This window comes from Microcaecilia unicolor, chromosome 10 (genome assembly GCF_901765095.1).
Source record: "Microcaecilia unicolor chromosome 10, aMicUni1.1, whole genome shotgun sequence".
Lineage (NCBI taxonomy): Eukaryota > Metazoa > Chordata > Amphibia > Gymnophiona > Siphonopidae > Microcaecilia > Microcaecilia unicolor.
Genome location: NC_044040.1, coordinates 147,735,467 through 147,755,949, shown reverse-complemented (window position 1 = coordinate 147,755,949; position 20,483 = coordinate 147,735,467). Strand labels below are relative to the sequence as shown.

Sequence of the window (20,483 nt, the reverse complement as noted above, 5' to 3'; positions counted from 1 at the left end):
GTTCATGGCAAGAGCATGCCTAAAGTAGCATCAGCAGTCTGCAACACAAGATGGGCGCCCAGCTGGATGCAGGGTTGGCCTAGTGGATGGATGCTATTTATGATATGTTACGGCCCACAGTGTGTCTTTGCCTGTCACGACACGTTGACAACTCTGGTTGAGGTATTGTGCAGCTGATGCAGCATCAGTCGCATCTTAGTTAAACTACCCTTTTGTGGCAAGTGGATATTTGGAGAAGACCACAGTAACTCGGTGAAAGAACTGGGGGAAACTAAGCCACAGCGGTTGCTGGAGTAGATAAGCTGAAAGGCTCTGGTCATCCGTCTTCAGGAGGCTCTCGATTTCGAGACAGCAGACAGTACCAATCCGGTTGTCAGCAATATCGTCAGAAGTCCTGCTTTCAGGCACGCCAGGCTTCCTTTCGTGCAGACAAGAAGACCTCCTCTTAGTCAGCTAGAGCGCCCAATGCTGCCCGAGCTTCGTAGTGATGCGAGGCAGGTCCACTCTTCTCTGGTGGGAGCACGTCTTCAGGAGTTTCAGGAAGAGTGGGCCAAAATCACATCAGACCAGTGGATTCTGCATATTGATATAGACGGAGTTCTCCTGCCCTGTCACTTCTCTCTTCTTGCAGTCTTGATGTCGAAAGGGAACAAAGGTGGTCGAGGTTCAGGCCACCATAGATTCCTTGCTGGCGCTCTAGGCCATTGTTCCAGTCTCTCAGGACGAACAGGGACAAGGCAGATGCCCCATCTACTTCATTGTCCCAAAGAAGGAAGGCACTTTTTGTCCAGTCTTAGATCTCAAAGGTCTAAACCGCTGCCTCTGAGTGTCCCGCTTTCACATGGAAACGCTAAAAGCAGTCATAGACTCGGTTCAAGTGAGAGAATTTCTCACCGCCCTTGATCTGAAGGAGGCGTACTTACATGTACCCATCTGGCTGTTGCATCAGAGGTTTCTATGTTTTGTGGTGCTGGGCCGTCACTTCCAGTTCAGGGCTTTGCCCTTCAGTCTCGCCACGGCGGCCTAGGGAATCGGAGTTTACCTGTGTCTCGGTGACTGGTTCATTTGTCTGTTGTCCTATTTGGATAGCATGGTGGTGACGGACAAAGTTGTCTGTCTTCTGCAGTCATTGGGTTGGGTGATCAGTTTTGAGAAGAGCAGATAACTCCATCGCAGATTCTGTTTTCTGTCAGTCGGTTTTTCTTCTCAGCTGTTCCTCATTGGAATGCTCTTCCATCAGAGTTATATTCAGTGAGTAAGTATTTATTATTTTGAAAAAATCTGAAGACTTATTTGTTTTCTAGGATTGGGGGGGGTTGTGATTTTTTTTATTATCTGTATTTTATAGTTCTGTTAATTCCTGATTTGATGTTTATCAGTTCTCGCAATTAATTGCTGTAACTCGCCTTGAATCGTAAGAGAGTTGGCGAGTAATATGTCTCTGATAGTATCTGGGTGTTCTATTTGACACAGCAATGGAGAAGATCTTCCTCACAGGACACAGGAGGTTGAAGCTGGCTCAACAGATTCATCTTCTCCTCAGTCAAGGTAGGCCCAGAGTCTGGGACTACATCCAGGTTCTGGGGTCAGTGACGGCGGCGATGGAAGTGGTACCATGAGCAAGGACTTGTTTGCGGCCATTACAGGAGTCTCTTCTCAGCCGCTGGTCTCCAGTATCACAGAAATATGACCTTCATCTTCTTTGGTTGCCAGACGGAATATGCAGTGGTGGTTGTCACCCAGAAATTGAACCGTTGGAGCTCCCTTGCTGATAACACAACAAGTCGGGTTGGGGAGGTCATTACAAGTTCCATCTGGGACAGGGCACCTGGACGGAACAAAAGTCTCAGTGGTCGATAAATTGCTTGGAGCTCAGGACAGTGCAGAATGCTTTATGTGACTTTGCTCCCTTTCTGATGGGGCCTTTCTCCTTCTCCCTCCCTCAGTTTGGCATTTCGCTCTTTCCCTCTCCCTCCTCCCTTGCAGTGTCTGGCATCTATCCTCCTCGCCCCACCCATGGTTCCATAAAGCTATCTCGATACCCTCCCTTCCTCCTCCTCCCCCCCCCCTCCTTCCTGGATGTACTTTAAAATCACATCTTCAGTTTGGCAGCGACAGCAATACTCATTCGCTGCCTGTAGCCTGCACTGGGGCTTTCCCTTGGACCTGTCCCACCCCTTCTGATGCAACTTCCTGTTTTCTCAAGGGTGGGGCATGTCAGAAAGAAAGCCCAGTGCAGGCTGCAGGCAGCATATGAGTATTTCTGCCACTGGTGCTGCCAGACTTGAATTTAAGATATGAAGGGAAGAATTGAGAGAGCTTTATGGAACCATAGGCGGAGCCAAGGAGAGAAGAAAACGCTGCTGGACCATCCACAGGGGAAGGAAGGAGAAGGGAGAAGAATGCTGTGCAGCACAATGAATTATTAGCCACAATTATTTTTTTAATTGCAACTAATGTGTTAATTGTGATTAATATGTAGCCTTAAAAATAACTGAATTTTTCCTTAGTTTAGTTTACCATGAGCACTGCTAACCTGCAGAAACTCAGTACTGTAGGGTAGTAACTCCTGCAGGATATGAATAACCCAACTTGCAATCAACCTCACAAGCTGCAATATACAACTTCCATGAATATCTTAAAAGGGCTGGCCTTTTAAGTTCCTCCTCTTCCCCGCCACTCCTTTCCAGGACCTACTGGAGGGTTCCCTGGTGCCTAGCAGCTGGGGCAAAAGGAATTCTCAGTTCCTGCCTTTTTTTGTCTAGGTTCAAAATGGTGCCATTTCACCCCTAGCAGTAGTCCTGCTGCCAAACTACCGCTAGTGATGAAACTGATGCCATTTTGAACCCAGATCCCTACTATTGTTCCTTACCCCAACAGCTTGACACCTGTAGGTTCTGGAGAGGGGTTAACTTCAGGGGAGGGGTATCATGAAACACCTAGCCACCCGTCTGGGGTTACCCCATGGCCACTTAGAGGGTCTATCCTCAGCACAGCTCAGGTCAGCCTGTACCTGCCACTTGTGCTGTACACTAGCACCCTCCTCCCACCAACTGGGTCACAACTGCCGTTGATTGAGTCTCCCGCTCTCAAATTATCCCCAGTGATTTCTAGGTTACTGGAGCCACACTCCCAGTGGTCCCACAGTTCCCAGAAAGCACACAAACCACCAGGATTCTTTTTCAGTCCAGACAAGCAGAGTCAACAAAGTAAACAGATTTATTGTCACACTTGAACAATGAAAAAAAAATGTGCAATCAGCAAACAGTAACAGGTAACTGAAATATGGATCAATTATAACACTAACTAAACATTTGGTTACTTCCTAAAAAGTGCTTTGGGAGATTAGGACATATATAGCTGTTGACGAGTTATCAAATATAACTGTATAACTTTTTTACAGGGTTTCGGCAAAGAACTCTCTCTCTCTCCTGGGCTGAAACTGGAGGCAAAACCCGCACACTCTAAAGGAAATGAGCTCCTTGGCCAATCAGAGCCCAGTCAACAAGATTTAAAGTATACTGCTGCTTGCTTCCTGCTTGTGTTAAAGAAAAAGAACATTCAGTTCCCTATAACAGCTTTACAGCAAAGAAACACCACCTGCTGGCCAAATAGGAGAAATACACTTCAGGACATAATCAAAGCAAGAAAATATCTAATACATTTTACAGGCTTAAAATACACTGTTTCTTCACAAGGGGGTTGCACCAATTCATACACATTAGTTCAGAGTGCCCAATGTTGGTCCTTGAGGTCCACAATCCAATTGGGTTTTCAAGATTTCCCCAATGAATATGCTTGAGATCTATTTGCATGCTCTGCCTCCTTTGTATTCAGATAGATCTCCTGCATATTCATTATGGACATCCTGAAACCCAACTGGGTTGTAAACCTCGAAGACTAACATTGAACACTCTTGCACTAGTCCATTTAAGATGTCCACACATTAGCAATCCTATGCTCCTTAGGCGGAAAAATAATGCCAGCTCAAAGCTGACATTTTTTCACGAATAACACAAGTTGCAAAGTTCAATACAAGCTGTGTTATTTGCTTTTGTATAATAATGAGATGCTTTACAGTGCTTAATTTTGTGATCTAGCGTTCATCAAGAGGCAAACATTATGTGTTATTTCCTTAATGTACATTAGTAACCCCCCTCCCCCAGTATCACGTACCCTGTATTTCCAGCAGCAGTCATAACCACAAAAAGGTGGGGACAACTTTCTGCCACATCCATCACACACATTTAGATATTGTAATGCCTGCTAGAATTAGAAAACCCTGCATACCTGCTGTTGTCACTGGTGTTACCATGCATAGAGAGACTGAGAATTGAGTCCTGAGCACTTGCTCTTCTTGCCCCTTCTCTAAAGACTGCTGTTCATGATCATGGAAGAGTACAGGATGCCTTTCTTCAGTTGCAAAGCAGTATGAACAGAGATGGTCCTTTGTTGCCATAGCAGTGGCACTGGATATAATATATAGATGTGCAGGGATCACATACTTAAACTCATTGACAGAACCAAAGATGGCCAGCACCCCATACAGTATTTCAGATGCCATCCACCAGCCTTCTTCCACTTGATTCTCCACTGCTGCTAGAATGGGAATTATCCCTGGGTTCCCTTCCCAATATTGGTAAGTCTGGCATGTGTTGTCACCAAACTTCCTGTGTGAGAAGGGTAGGATTGGCATACAGTGATGATGGGTCCAGTGTGTATTGTCAGAGTGAGTGTGAGTGTTTTAGACTAAGGGCTTAGTGCACAAATTAGTATCTTATTTTTTATGTTTTTCAGACCTGCCTTGAACCCATGTGGGGTCACACATTTGGTTATGGATTCTCTCTAATGGCTCTTGGAGTTTCTGAGGAAGTTTAAGGGACTGGGGGACCACATACAGCTGGTAGAGAGCTCTAGCTTGTGCATGTTTTATTGGAACATGTCTGTTATTGTCTTACATGGCACTTTGTGGCTGCAAATATCTTTTAATGCAGTGTATGTTTCTGGCCTGTTAATGTGTTCCCATGTTGTTTATATGTGTTGTTCGGTCTAATGTTTTCACATTGTATACTTACCCCCCCCCCTTCTTTGTGTATGTATATATTTGCTGTGGTCTTGTATTCAATTTGTAGTGTGTGTATGATCCTATTTTGCATGCAGTAGAGTTGCATGTGCTAGTTCTGTATTCTATAAATAGAGATTATCATGTTATATGCTTTTTTTTTCTTTCTTACATTGTATGATTTCTCTTTTGTACATCTGTTCTTTGCTAATGCATATAAGTTTATCTGTTAACCCTTAGCTTCTTATTTTCTTCCCACTTGTTGTCTCTTCCCTTGGCAACCCAGAGTATGCAGAAGCTTCTTATAGTTGTGCCACCAGTGAATGTCGGGCCTCTCAGGACTTGATATCTTTGAAGCCCTAATATCCTGGAGTATAACCTCGGCACACCTGAAGCTCACAGTCAGATGTTCGGAAGTATTGCCCCATGGTAATAGAGACTCCGTAATTCTGAGAGCTGACTCAGTGGTTGGAGGTAGAAATCTGAAGAAAGGCAGCCTTATTGCAGAGGTGGGAAAATAGTTAAACAGGTAGAAGTAGCTCAGAACTGGGTGGCTGGAAAGTGCAGTATCGCATTAGAGAGATACATTACAGGGTTAAAACCAAGTTCATTCCATGGAGCTTAGTAGGACAAGTGCTGTCTGAAGCAAGTTGGAGAATGCCTCATGTAGAAAGCGGGGCCAAGAAGGGGCTCACACAGGCCCGGGGAGGAGGAGGTAAAGGGACCAATAGGGACAGAGCCTGCCATCAGGTAGCAGGGGTGGTCCCAGAGGGCAGCACTCGATTGGAGGGAAAGGTCATACCTGGCTGACCTCTCAGGACAGAAATAGTAAGAATGACCGGGAAATGATAGCAGGTAGACAAAGGAGCCAAGCTTGGCTGAGAAACAGAAGAGGTCTTTGCAGCAGGATAGACCAATAGTAAAAGTCCTTATACAGACAAGCAGGTGTGGCTGCGTTACAGGTGAGACTACATTACACACAATGCATTGCTCATATATCTTTGCAGTGAGGACTGCAGCAGTAAAAATCCTTAGAAGTGAGAATAACAGTACAATCATTAAACACATTTTAGGGTCACACTATAAACTAGTACAAGGCTGTCAGAGGACAGAACAGTGAACACATGCAGCTTTACACTGAATTTGTCCCAAAACAAAAAAGATGCCCCCTGTTGGTGATGTAGTTGTTTGTTTTGGTTGCTTGCTTTCTTTCTTTTCACCTTCGACTTTTTGTTGTCGGTGAAGCATCCTGTCTTTCAGCCTTGCCCTGACATGTTGCTCCACCTCTGGCAATATCTTATGGAAGAAGAGGAGGCCCCAGGAGAAGGGGAGAAGATGGCCACTACTTCTCTCCATCCCAGTTCATCTCAGAAGGGCCAAACTGTTTTCCTTTGTCTTTAAATTACCCAAAAAAAATTATGATTTTTATTCAATTTTGCCATCTTGTGTGATGTTTCATTAGCATTAGTGGTGTGTGAGTTTGAGTGAGGTCTGTCAATATAAGAGTCTAATGGCATGGGTTTGTTTGAGAATGGTGAGGTATGACAGTGGAGTAGAATATGATGGTTAATGGACTGAGATGTTTGCACTGCAGATGATGTGTGACAAAGCCAGTTTTAAATAAATATGCTTGGTACTCGCTTTATAAAGGGACAACTACAAAATAAACTGCTTTTAGGGCCCCTTTTATTTATTTATGTATTGCATTTGTATCCCACATTTTTCCACCTCTTTGCAGACTCAATTACAAAGCCACACTAGCAGTTCTGACATGGCAAATGTGAAGAAGCCCATTCAATTCCTGTGGGGTTGTTCGCATTTGCTGCGTGGGGATCGTTAGCGTGGCTTTGTAAAAGGAGCCCTTAATTTATTTTCCAACACTTCTTTTCCATTCTAACAGAAGAAGGTAGAGTGGAACAGTCCAGCTCCCATGATTTTCCTTGGGAGGAGAAGAGAAAATTTCTTTTCTGCCATAAAAGATACTGGGAACTCTACAGCTACAGAAGAGATCACCCAGATTTATTTTTGCTCTGACCAGGAATAAATGTGACCCACTGAGTGAAATGGTACCAAAAGTGGGGTTATAAATAAGAGAGAAAAACTATAAAAGTGTGGATGGGTAAATTTATGTGTACTATAGGATCAGTAGAAAGTGCAACTTTTTTTTTTCATAACTTTGATGTTTAAAGCCTAAAAACGGCAAGTGCCTAAAAGGTGAGAATGTGGAAATCTGATCTCTAGGGTTAATTTACTTTTTTTTAATTGATACATGTTTCTCATTTTTTTTGAAGATGTAACTAGTTCATACTTGATGTTCAAATTTTGTAGGATTATGCCGTTGATATCCCTCTATCTTATAGTATAAATAAATAAGTCACATTCCCCACTTTTGATACCTGTTTGCTCAGCAGGTCACAAATGTGTAGCCCTAAGGAGTTAAAGAACACATTGTAGCCAGCAGTGGCAGACATCCAGATAATAGAGAGGGTTGTCAGGTTCTTCTATCTATATGCTTGGAATAGCATTACATGGGCCCACAGAATAACCTTTAGCCCTTTTCAAAATACCTTGAATAGCAGTGAAATATCCTATTTTCCAACAGATATTAAAAAAAAAAAGGACATAATTTGGCTGTTATTAAATAGGAACCTAAACTTCTAGGAATGAGTTGACTCCTCACTCTTTTGTGCCAGAACCTCTGAATAGATTTATTCTTTTGTATTTTAATATTTGCCATCATCTAGTCTCAGCCTTTCTCATATGGGGGAGAGGGGATGTGATCTCTCTAAGGTTTCATGGATGAGCCTCCTTCTGTACTCCCTATCCCCTACATCCTGTGATCTGTTTGGGCTGCTGTAAGACTGTCTCTGATCATTTGGGTGCTTAATTCTCTCTCTCGCCTGTCGTCTTGTGCAGGTGGGAATTCATGGAATTCGCATTGAGTTTATAAACGAAAAGGGTGTGAAACGCACAGCTACGTATCTACCTGAGGTTGCCAAGGAACAAGGTAAGGGTCTGAAAACCCGAGGGGGGTGGGGCAGACTATGCATGTACTTGCAACTAGATGATTCAACGTGTGAGCAGGGATTGCTCGGTACAAGCTGCACTACTTCTCCCTCATATTTATAGGTAGCAACCAGAAATCTACCTATTCATTCTGGATTCCCGCCCCCCCCCCCCCCCCCCGCCCAGCTTCCCCTGTATCTGCAGGCTACACCTAGATGCCTGTTTATCTGATTTCTTTTTCACATATGAATGAATATTTAGTGTTTGTGAAAGGATTCCATTTTTTAGCTTATAATCAGTTTTTCATTCATGTTTGTTTATTCGGAACTTGATATACCACCTTTCACAACAAATCAAACTGGTATACAATACAAAACTTAAAAGCAAAAGGAAGGGAATACCAATATCAATAGGACAGAGGAAATAAAGGAAATAGGATAGAGAGAAAAAGGGAGATAGATTAAGAACGGGCAGGGGAACAGAGAGACAACTGACTGACTGCTGTTACCTGTTGCCTAAAAATGATTCTCAAGATAAACATTTACGGAAACGCCTGAGAAAATAAATGGGCTTTAAGGAGACAGTGGAAGCGAGGGAATGAAAGTTTCATATTTAATTTTATATTTCTTTTCATTTTTTTTATTTTATTTTACAAGCATTGATATATCACTTGAGGCCTACATCTAGGCAGCTAAGCGGTTACAAATTAAATTATACACTACAGGAAGCAAGGAAAAGGAGAGACTAAGACATAGAGAGAAGTGAGAGACAGGCTGAGGAAAAGTCAGGGAGCTGCAGAGAGAGAAGGTGAGTTTTCAGTGCTTGTTTGAAGATAGGGAGGAAGGGCCGATTTCTGATGTGTAGTGGTAGTTCATTCCAGAGTTTAGGGCCTGCATATCAAAAGTCTGTGGTGAGAAGAGGAAAAGCAAAGTTGGTTCGGGGAAGGTAGGACTAGAAGTTTATTGTCTGCAGAGAGGAGGGTGGAGGGGATGATGTGTCAGATGGGGGCAGAGGGAGATCTAGACTTGTAGAGCATAGCGAGATTCTTAAATATTATCCATGCAGAAACAGGCAACCAGTGTTCAGAGCAAAGAAAGGGGGTGACTAGATCGAAATGGTGAGCATTGTGTAGTAATTTAACAGCTGTGGATTGCACCAACTGGAGACGTTTGAGTGAGGAAAGTGGAAGACTGAGATAGAGGGAGTTACAATAGTCAAGATATGAGATGATAAGTGTGAGAATGAGAGGATGGAGAAGAGTGGCTGTCAAGAAAGGGCAACTAGAGTGGACCCTATGGAGAGCAAAAGAAGATGATCAGAGGACAGAGTTGATCTGTGGTTTGAAAGTGAGGTGCATGTCCAAGGTGACACCCAAAATTTTGACAATCTTTGAAGGGGAGTGGAGTACCATTAAGTGAGGGGAAGAGGAGGACATGTTACTGGAGCAAGGGAAAAAAAAAAAGAGATTCACATTTAGCAGTGTTGAGATACAGGAGTTTTTGTGCAAGCCAAGCAGATACATGGGAGAGAGAGTCATTTAAGGGGAGGAGGGATCAGTTTTTTTGCAGAATATCTGAATATTGTCTGCATAGTAGAAAGGGGTGCAGGCGTGATTGTGAATGATGATGAGCAGAGGTGTGAGAAAAATATTTAAAGAGGTCAGGTGAAAGAAGAGAGTCTTGAGGAACCCCTGAGCAGACGGGGAGGAGAAGTGGAGGAGTGCTGGAAAGTGAGTTGGTAGATGCGGTCAGAGAGGTAGCTAGAGAACCATGCATATAGAGTACCCAAAATACCGATTGAGCAAAGCTGATATAGAAGGAGTGTATGATCTACAAGGTAGAGAAACATCAGGACAACTGATGCATTTTAATCAAGGGAGGCACGGATAAGATCATAGAGAACAAGGAGAAGAGTTTTAGTGCTATGGTATGCATGGAAACCAGTTTGATAGGGATATAGAACGTTGCTACACTCTGTTTACCGTAATTTGTTATTTTTGGGTCTACCTCTTTATTTGTTGAAACCTTTGCAGTTAGCCCAGATGCATCAGCTAGATTAATTTCAGGGGCTTCTCGATTCGATCATATTTCTCCAATTTTGTGCAACTTACGTATTTCCATGAAGAAAGGACCACTCCCTCAAAAAGGGACGATGTGAACATGGGTAAGAGATGAGGAAGAACAGCTTGTAAGAGGCACTTGGTGAGGAAGATGGGCCAGGAATCAGCTTTGGAGGAGGAAGGGTTAAGGACAGAAATTTGTCTTTAGAAGGGAATGAGGGTTAGGCAAACTACAAGAGGACCAAGACAAAGAGGCACAAAGGGAAGGGTGGTGGTCAGTCAGGAGGGGGAGGGAAGGGGATGTAGGGTGGGCAGGGAGAAGAGATGCATGAAGCGAATCAGTCTTGGTCTGCCATGAGGAGGCCAGCGTGTTGAGTGGAAGCAAGGCAGGACCGTAGTCAGGTAAAATAGTAGATGCTGGAGCAATAAAATTGAAGAGCTGAAAAAGAGTTTGGGGCCAGTTGAGAGAGGACAAAATTCGCTTCTTAAAGAAATCAGTCTTAGCATGACAGATGGCTTGCCAATATTCATAGTAGTGTAAACGGAAGAGTGCAAGACTGTCAGGTGAGCAGGTATGGCACCACTTCCGTTCAGCACAACAGAGATGGGAGCGAAGGAGACACAGAGAGGGGGAGGAGTGGGGGGGGGGGGGCAGGCAGAGGCTGAAGAGAGATGGGCATGTTGGTCAGTGATAGGGGTCAGGGCCCTGTCTAGCAGAGAGACCTGACTGTCTATAGAAAGGGAAGGGGAAAGTGGTGGGAGGGCTGCTACAGAGGAGACAATGCAGGTCATAAAGGGGCTGTAAAGGAACTGAAGGGGGAAGAGAAGGGGCAGGAGGAACAGGGAAGGGGAGCTGAAACAACATGAGCACGTGATCTGAGCAGGGTACAGGAAAAGATTGCAGTGAGGAGGGTATGATGGTGAGTGATGTGGTCGTGAATACAAGATTCAAGGTATTGCCGGTTTTATGAGTGGGGAAGGTGATAGAGAACGAGTGAGAGAGAGGAAAGAGGAGCAGAGCTCCAAAGGCAATAGATTGAAGGCACCAAGAAGGAGGAGCGAGTGGTAGAGGATGAAGGGTTCTGAGACAAACGCAGAGAGTTTGTCCATAGAGGATGACGAAGGGGAGTGGTAGAGTAAAGCAATATAAAAGTGGCTGGAGGAGAAAGTTAAGCGAAACAGCAGGGCTTCATGGTACAAGAGGTAATCTGCAGATTGGAGCGGAAGAAGTAAGCAAGCTGGGTGAGGAACATCAATGCACAGTAGTTGAGAAGAACTGCAGAGTCACCTGGTCGATGCCAAGTCTGTTAGAAAGAGAAGATCCAGAAGGTGGGAAGAAAGGAGATCAGAGACGAGAGGAGGTTTGTGCCAGAGTGAGCACACATTAAGCAAACCAATCTTGAGGGAAGGATAAGAAGAGAATGAGATGTCGAAACAGAGGATACAGACATGGTGGCGGAAGGGATCTGTGATGAAGGAGGACCAGGATCATTGAAACATGAGAAGAGGGGGCAACAGCTGAGGCCATGGCATTTGGGAGTGAAGGCAAGCACCAGACAGATGGGAGAAAGGCAATGCAGCAGAGAAAGAAAAGAGTAACAAGGTGAGAGGCGCCCAAGGAAGTGCCCCAAGGAGCAGGAGCACAATCTGCTTCTTGGTTGCACTCCTGCAGTGCAAGCACCTTGCACCCAGCACGCTGAAATAATGGCAGGATTGTGACATCACCTTTATGGCAGGCACGGAGGTAAGAGAAAAACAACAGGCAGTGTGCAATATAACTGGAGGAACCTGTAGAAATAGAGCAGACAGAAAGCATAAGCGGTAGCAGACAAGTAAGCGGCATCAAGTACAATGAGCTGACAGTCAATTACACAACCAAGAATAATAGGGTTCCCTAATCTTACCTTATAGGTAGACGAAAATCAACATAGCAAATGTCTTTTATTTTCCTCTTTCCCTCTGTTGCTTTATTCTATTGATACAAGAAGAGGTCTGGATGTAAGCGTTCCAAAAACTATTAACGTGCTTAATGAATGCATTCAGGTGCATGGGAAAATCCCAGTACTTAATAATGCGACACATTATGTGTCTGCCTCCCTTAGAGGCAGACCGCATTTCGTTTTTAGATTTGGCACCAAAACCGACCCGAAATATGGGTTCAAGTAACTGAAACTGTTTCCCCCCTTCCCCACCATGATCAATCTCCATCCCCTCTCCCTGGGCCTACTTTAAACGCACTGGTGGTGTAGTGGCACCCCCCCCCCCCCCAGCTGCCCACACCTACCTTTTATTGTTTACTTTTTAATTTGTACTTGATGTACCACCTTTCTAGACAAAAAAACTCCTGGTGATCTAGCGACCTCTTCTGTGTGATCCCCAGTCACTCTCGGAGGTCCTGGCACCCATTTTGGGATTAAAACCAGTATAAGCAGTTGGCCCAGGGAGGGCCTTTGGGTGGTGGGAGGGCAGAGGGAATGGGAGGGGAATGGTGCTGTTTTTTTTTTTTTTTTTCATTTTTAGCTGAAACCAAATGGGAAATTTTGGCTGCTGATTTGGTTTTGGACAGCCTCTAGTCTCCCTCACCTCTTGCCTTTCCTCCCAGCATTCACCTGGTGTTCTTTCTACCCCTCTGTTACTGTGTATTCCTCGGAGTCTGTCCCTTACCAGAATCTGATTTTGTTTTCTCTCTCCAGACTGGGATCAGATTCAGACCATCGACTCCTTACTCAGGAAAGGTGGCTTCAAGGCTCCTATAACCAATGAATTTAGGAAAAGCATCAAGCTGACTAGGTGGGAAGCTGCTCATTCTGGTCTCCTCATCACCTTCGATCCTCTTTAGAAACACTAGAGACTGCAAGTGGAGCCTTATCTTCTCTCGAAGCAGCCATTTTGTAGAGACCATGCCTTAAGCTGTATTTCATAGTATTATAGTTTTAATTTCATGGATAAAGTTCCCTTTATAAGATGACGGTACATCAAAAGTGGTACTGTTTTAGTTGATCAATTGATGTACTCTTCTATTAAATAGTTGTGATAAAGCAGCATTCAGGGTAGCTTCCTTGAGGAAGTATATCACCTAAATCTGTATTTATAATTTGGAGACTAAGTCCGCTTGTACTTTGTCTTCTTCTTCTTCTAGACCTGTTGCTGCTTTCAAAGATAGCATGTCACTAGGATGAGAGTAGAGAATTCCTGATGCCTGCTAAACTAGCTATACAGAATTCACTTCTTTGGAAAGAGTAGGTGAACAGGAGTATAGAATAAAGTCCATTGCAGTAAAATGAAGGGAGGAAAGAGCAGAAAGGGAAGAAATTGGTAGCCAGACCTGAAATAACAGGATGAGGAGATTAGAGGAGGAGCTCATAGATGTTACTGTAGTAACAGAGCCCAGAGTCCTTGGGGCACACACAGCCAGTCAGGTTTTCAGGATATCCATAATGAATATGCATGATATAGAGTTGCATGCACTGTCTTTTTGATATGTAAATCTCTCTTATGCATAGTCATTGTGGATATCCTCAAAACCCAAAAACACGTAGGCAAATGCTCTGCAAGATTCAGCACAGAAAATAACACAGCAGATTGTGAGGATAAAAATCCACAAGTGCAGTTTATTCACCACATAAAACAATAAATAAATAACAGAAGCGTAGTCTAGTCACTAGACTGCTTTCCTGTTATTTATTTATTATTTTATGTGGTGAATAAACTGCACTTGTGGATTTTTTTTCCTTGCAGTTTGCTGTGTTATTTTCCTATCCTGAAAATCCAACTGGTTGGGTATGCCCCAAGGACTGGGTTGAGAACCACTGGACTAGAGCCATTTACAGGTCAAATAGTAAGCTACTAATGCAAGGAGGCAAGAGTTCACACAAGTGCCGCAAACAAGCTAGGTTTTCAGAAGATACCTACTAAATATGTATGAGATGGTATCCATGTAGATCTAATGCCATTGAATGCAAATCTGTCTCACCTATTCATTAGGAATCTCAAATCCTGGCCTGTTTGCAGTACTCAAGGCTTAAAATTCCTAGATCCATGTACTAAGGGAACAGAAAGTACACTTTTGGGATGTCCACATTTTTTAGTTTAACAATTTCCAGAATGTTTTGATGGGAAATCATAGATCAGCATTGTTGGTTGAACGGTTATATTTTTCTCTGTTGGCAAACAGGATGAATCAGCTACACAAATAGGGTGATGTTATCCAAGAGCACCAATACGGATTAGTGCTCTGAGTTAAAAAAAAAACAAAAACCTGGAAGGCTTTTCTAAGCCTGTACAGACGTTCTTGCATAGCTTCTACTGTGAGTCCCCCTCAGTCTGTCTTTGTGCAAGCTATTTTCCCCGATGCCGTTCTGTTATCAGTGTTTTGATCTTTTTTTTCCCAGTTACTTATTCCTGTTTTTGTTTTCATTTTGCCCTGTATCTACTTGATACCCCCTCACAAAAATTTTCTTTCGCCCCTCTGTTCAAAATGTAATTTAATTTAGCTATGTTGTACTCAGAAGTATGATCAAAAAATGCACTTGTGGCTCAAAAATGTCACTTAGAGGTTTATACAGGGTTTGTTTGCTACAAGTGTCTGGGCCAGGCTGTGTTGTATTTAATTGCTGTCATTGTGCATGAATGTCACCAAGAGCACAATGGTCTTTGACTCCTGCTATGAGGAAATCAAGATGATAGGAAAAATGCCCCACTGGCCAGTTGAGGGACCAGAAGCAACTCCACCCCTAGGAGTGAATCCTCCTCATACTCCTCATAGAAGGAGAGGTGTATTTTCAACGCACTTAGAACGGTGTAGGTCTAAGTACTTTGAAAATGAGCCCCAGACTCAAGCTGTAGAAAATGACAACATGGAGAGGGTTATTTAGAACAGGAAGATAGATTTTATTATGCCTTAGGTCTCAGTGGAAAACAGTCACAATGATACAGAAGCTGTTACTACAAAAAATTTCCTTAAATCAAACCTCAGCACCAAGAACTACAGTGTGGACAGGCTTATTGACACAAGTTCAAAGGGTGGGCAACATCATATTAAGAATAAAGGCAAAGTCATTGCAGTCAGCACATTTGGTGCCAAAGTTCTTATTCTGTACTTGTTCTGATCATTTTAATCACAAGAAAGAAGACAAAGCAACCCCTTGGATGGACAAGTAGCCTTCAAAAAAGGACCCAAAGGCACACTCGAGAATAGAGATATGGCCAACTTTATTGATGTCATCAATATGTCAAGATTCTACATGCAAAGGGACTGAACACAGACCCGTGTTTCAGCACCTGCGTCAGGAATCATTTGATCCTTTAGAAATCCTGCTGTATCACTGTGAACTATAAAACATAAGCCAAATAGTTCCAATTGCAGCAATAGGAAGTAGCAGCAGCTGTGTCCTTAGAGCCTCATAGCATATCCATGTGGTACGCATTGACAGCTGTGACTGATGGGCCGTTTGCATATAGACTACATCAATAAAGTTGACCATATATCTATCCTCAAGTATGCCCTTGGGCCCTTCTTTGAAGGCTACTTTCCATCCCTGCCTTTTTGTGCTGATAATTTTAATGACATCTTGGTTACAAAGGCTTGACTCTTTACCTGCTCCTTCCTATATGGCCCACCAAAGAACGGTACCACCTTAGATCATCATAAAACATTTCTTACAGCTTTTTTTGTGTGTGTTTTTTAGTTTTCTAGTGTCCTTGTGAGACCAGTCCAAGACCTGTGGGTTTATGTCCATTTACCAGAAAGTGTAGATAAGAGAATTTAGAATTGTATGCTCTGCACTAAGGAGGCACTACGTAGCTCTGCTCTTTCAGCGTTTCTCTTATCTCCAGCAGTTGAGAGATGGTTATTGTGCATCTCTTGGCCTGATTTAGTGGTCTGCTCCTGTGCCAGTTGGTCAGCTAGTGCCCAGCACATCAGGGAGTCACTGCTTATAGAGGTAATTTTTAGGGTTAGGGATATACCCAGAGGCTCTGGGTCTTCCCCTTCCCCCTCTACATACACATATCCTTACTACTGTGCTCTTGTCCTTCATTCGTTGTCATCCTGAGATGCTCAAGAGATTAACTGAAGCACACACAAAAAAAAAAAAAGGGTGAGCATTTGGGAGGACTGGACTTCTGACTAGAAGTGGCTAAGGTGAGGCTTTAATTGTCTCTTTCTTTCTCCCTCTCCTGCTGTCGGCAGGGGTCCTGGGACTATGTACAAATGAGTTTCCCCCACAGTAATCCTTGTCTTTTTACTGCCCTGCTTCATCCACAGACACAGTGCAGCTCTGTGCCTGTCTCACATGACATTGCCTGGGGAAGGGGTCAAGGTGTGGAACTCAATGCAGTGCCATTGTATGTCAGTGTCAGGGAATTCTCAGTAAAGGGATGACTCTGCAGATAGATTATGCACTGTCCTGATGTCAAGACTATTGAAGAAGTCAGCCTTGGGGCCAGGATGCACATCCTCCGACACCATGGGAACAGTGGCCATCTTGTCTTCCTGCAGTTTCATGATGGCAGCGGATTTGAGAGGTCAGATGCCTTCCTAACAGTGGGGTTCTGGTGATTCAGTGAGGCAAGAGCTGTTGGTGGACTCTGGGGGTTCAGAACAAGATCTCTGAATATATTGTCCCGCTTCACTACTAACCCTATCAACTGTGAGACTCAGAGAGCTCAAGGTAGCCCCTCTACTGCCATAGATCAGGAGTAATTGGCTCCTAAGCATTTGAGGTTAGAGAGCTTGAAGTGCTGGAAGAGTCTGTGCAATCAGAGGTTCCATCTATCCAAGCTTTATCAGTGGCCTCAAGAGCTTTGGTAATTTGAGAGCCCTTGGAAGAAGAAGAAATTCCGATGGGAGAGGGAAATAATCCTTCATTGGTACGGATCTTTCATCGGAAGGAACTCTGTTCTAATCTTTAGATCTTTGGAGGCCTTTGTTCTTTCTTTGAAGTCTGATCCAGATTCCTCAAAAAAGAAGAGGGATTTGATCTTGGTAGGAATTAAAACTCCCTCTCAGTACATGAAGAGCTCCAGACTCTGGTGGCAGCAGATTGGGATTCCCCTGATGGAAGACTTCAAGTGACATGTTCCATGGCCAAGTTCTATGCGCTAGTTCCTGAGGAAGAACAGCTCAAGCAGCCTAAAGTGGATGCCTTTATGACCAGTTGTCAGTAAGAAAACTACAGTACCTTGGAAGAAGGGGCTGCTCTGAAGGATCTTCAGGATCGCAGGGTGGAGTCTTCATTAAAACTTTCCTTTTATGTGGTTGTATTACATGGCATCAGTATGTAGCTCTTATGTAGTCAAGGCCTGCTTTCGCTGGATGCAGCAAGTCAGTATTCCAGAGCTGGAATTGTATACTTCAGCCACAGAAACCTTGACCAGGATTGAATCAGGCCTGGCCTATGTTGCTAATGCTCTCTATGACTTAGTTTGGGCTTCAGCACAAGGTATGGCATCTGCAGTAACACCCAGATGCTGCTTATGACTAAAGAATTGAGCTGCAGACTTGGCTTCTAGAGGTTTCATTTCAGTAAGTTTCCTTTTAGAGATAAGCTATTATTTGGAGAAGATCTTGAAAATCTGCTCAAGGATTTGGGAGAGGTACAATTGCAGAGACTTCCAAAGGACAGACCGAAGGCTTCAGCTTGGGCTTCCTCTAATAGGAGTCATTAGCAAGACGCGAAGCAGTATAGACTGGGCCATTCCAGTTCCTATCAATGTTACCATTACCAACCCAAATAGTCCTCCTTTTGAGAAGACAAGAGAGGAGAAAGTCAAGGAGAGAGGCCTCCTACTACCTCCCATTCCTCATAATGATGGGTTCTGGTCCACTCTTTGACTCTTCAGTAATGAGGATCTTTATCCAACTTTCTTGAGGAATGTACCAGAATCATATCTGACCAGATGATGCGGGAGGTGATTAGAGAGGGTTTCAAATTGGAGATTTCCTGTCCCCTTGCAGATTTTTTTTTTCTTGGAGACACCTTGCAGAGTACCAGCAAAACAGGTGCAACAATCTACCCTCCAGGGTTTGTTTTCCTCAATAGTCTTCTTGGATCAGGTTTTAAAGTTCTCCCTTGTTCGTTGTAGTGATTGTTTTGTCAGAGGTTTTAGTAAGTTCAAGGAATGTATAATGAAGGAAGGAAAAGTTCTTCATTCAGTTCTGAAAGGTTACAGTGCTTTGCTAATGAAATATTGATGGAGTGGAGCTGCACATTGCCCACTTAAGATAGAGCACACAATTCTGTATTCTCTGTCTCTAGCGGTTTGGTAGATGGACATAAACCAATAGGTCCTGGACTGGTCTGGTGGGACTAAAGAAAAGAAAATTACTAAGTAACATAGTAGATGACGGCAGAAAAAGACCTGCACGGTCCATCCAGTCTGCCCAACAAGATAAACTCATATGTGTATACCTTACCTTGATTTGTACCTGTCTTTTTCAGGGCACAGACCGTATAAGTCTGCCCAGCACTATCACCTCCTCCCAACCACCAGCCCCACCTCCCACCACCGGCTCTGGCACAGACCGTATAAGTCTGCCCAGCACTATTCCCCGCCTCCCCACCACCAGTCCCGCCTCCCACCACTGGCTCTGGCACAGACCGTATAAGTCTGCCCAGCACTATCACCTCCTCCCAACCACCAGCCCCACCTCCCACCACCAGCTCTGGCACAGACCGTATAAGTCTGCCCAGCACTATTCCCCGCCTCCCCACCACCAGTCCCGCCTCCCACCACTGGCTCTGGCACAGACCGTATAAGTCTGCCCAGCACTATCCCCTCCTCCCAACCACCAGCCCCGCCTCCCACCACTGGCTCTGGCACAGACCGTATAAGTCTGCCCAGCACTATCCCCGCCTCCCCACCACCAACCCCTCTTCCCCCCACCAGCTCCGCCACCCAATTTCGGCTAAGCTCCTGAGGATCCATTCCTTCTGCACAGGATTCCTTTATGTATATCCCACGCATGTTTGAATTCCGTTACCGTTTTCATCTCCACCACCTCCCGCGGGAGGGCATTCCAAGCATCCACCACTCTCTCTATGAAAGAATACTTCCTGACATCTTTTTTGAGTGCCCCCCTTCAATCTCATTTCATGTCCTCTCGTTCTACCGCCTTCCCATCTCTGGAAAAGATTTGTTTGCGGATTAATACTTTTCAAATATTTGAACGTCTGTATCATATCACCCCTGTTCCTCCTTTCCTCCAGGGTATACATATGTTCAGGTCAGCAAGTCTCTCCCTCATACGTCTTGGAACGCAAATCCCATACCAATCTCGTAGCTTCTTTTTGCACCGCTTCAATTTTTTTTACACCCTTAGCAAGGTACGGCCTCCAAAACTGAACACAATACTCCAGGTGGGGCCTCACCAACGACTTGTACAGGGGCATCAACACTTCCTTTCTTCTGCTGGTCACACCTCTCTCTATACAGCCTAGCAACCTTCTCGCTACGGCCACCGCCTTGTCACACTGATTCGTCGCCTTCTGATCCTCGGATACTATCACCCCAAGATCCCTCTCCCCCTCAGTACATATCAGACTCTCACCGCCTGACACATAAGGCTCTCGTGGGTTTCTACTCCCTAAGTGCATCACTTTGCATTTCTTCGCATTGAATTTTAATTGCCAAACCTTAGACCATTCTTCTAGCTTCTGCAGATCCTTTTTCATGTTTTCCTAGCAAACTTTGTTGCTAGGAAGATCTTCCGATCCTGGGGCTGCCGTTGGACGTCACCCATCAGTGAGAACAAACAGCCTGCTTGTCCTCGGAGAATGCAAAGTATCTCACTGATATGTAAATCTAATAATTATTCCTGGAAAAATTAGCAGATAGGACCCTAATTTCTCCTTTGTTGACTTGCCAGTACCAACTTGGACCAAAGACCCAAAAAGACCAGAACCGGACATTCCCCAAGGCCAATTGCCAGTGTTTCATGGTTATTTTTTGAGCTAGACATCTCTTCTCAAGCTAATTGACCATGAAAAACTCCAGTATTCATTATCTGTTTTGCTTGGGCAAAACTGTCTTTGTTCTCAGCAACTGGAACACCAAGTATCTAGTGACCTGCCACAAGGGCCTTTAGACCTTTCAATATTTCCTCTAAGTGAAGTTTAGGAGGTGCTTTTTGTCTCAAGTTCAGCATATCCTGAGCATTTCTTGAAAGCATCAACTGAATAGTAAAACAAAAAAGAATTGACATGACTACCTGCATACCCTTCACCTAAACTACTTAGAAGTATTTTTCTACTTTACATAGTAACATAGTAGATGACGGCAGAAAAAGACCTGCACGGTCCATCCAGTCTGCCCACCAAGATAACTCATATTTGCTGCTTTTAGAATTTCTTATAC

General features: G+C 44.1%; 1 protein-coding gene across 3 annotated transcripts in view; it reads left to right on the top strand.

Moving 5' to 3' along the window:
• The window catches only part of AMMECR1L (AMMECR1 like), a 72,284-nt gene that overhangs the window by 44,870 nt on the left and 6,931 nt on the right, over positions 1–20,483 (top strand). For all 3 annotated transcript variants that reach the window (XM_030216105.1, XM_030216104.1, XM_030216106.1), the window contains 2 exons: positions 7,979–8,069; positions 12,821–12,917. In XM_030216105.1, coding sequence (XP_030071965.1) covers positions 7,979–8,069; positions 12,821–12,917 — 188 coding nt within the window. The remainder of the gene's footprint in view (positions 1–7,978; positions 8,070–12,820; positions 12,918–20,483) is intronic.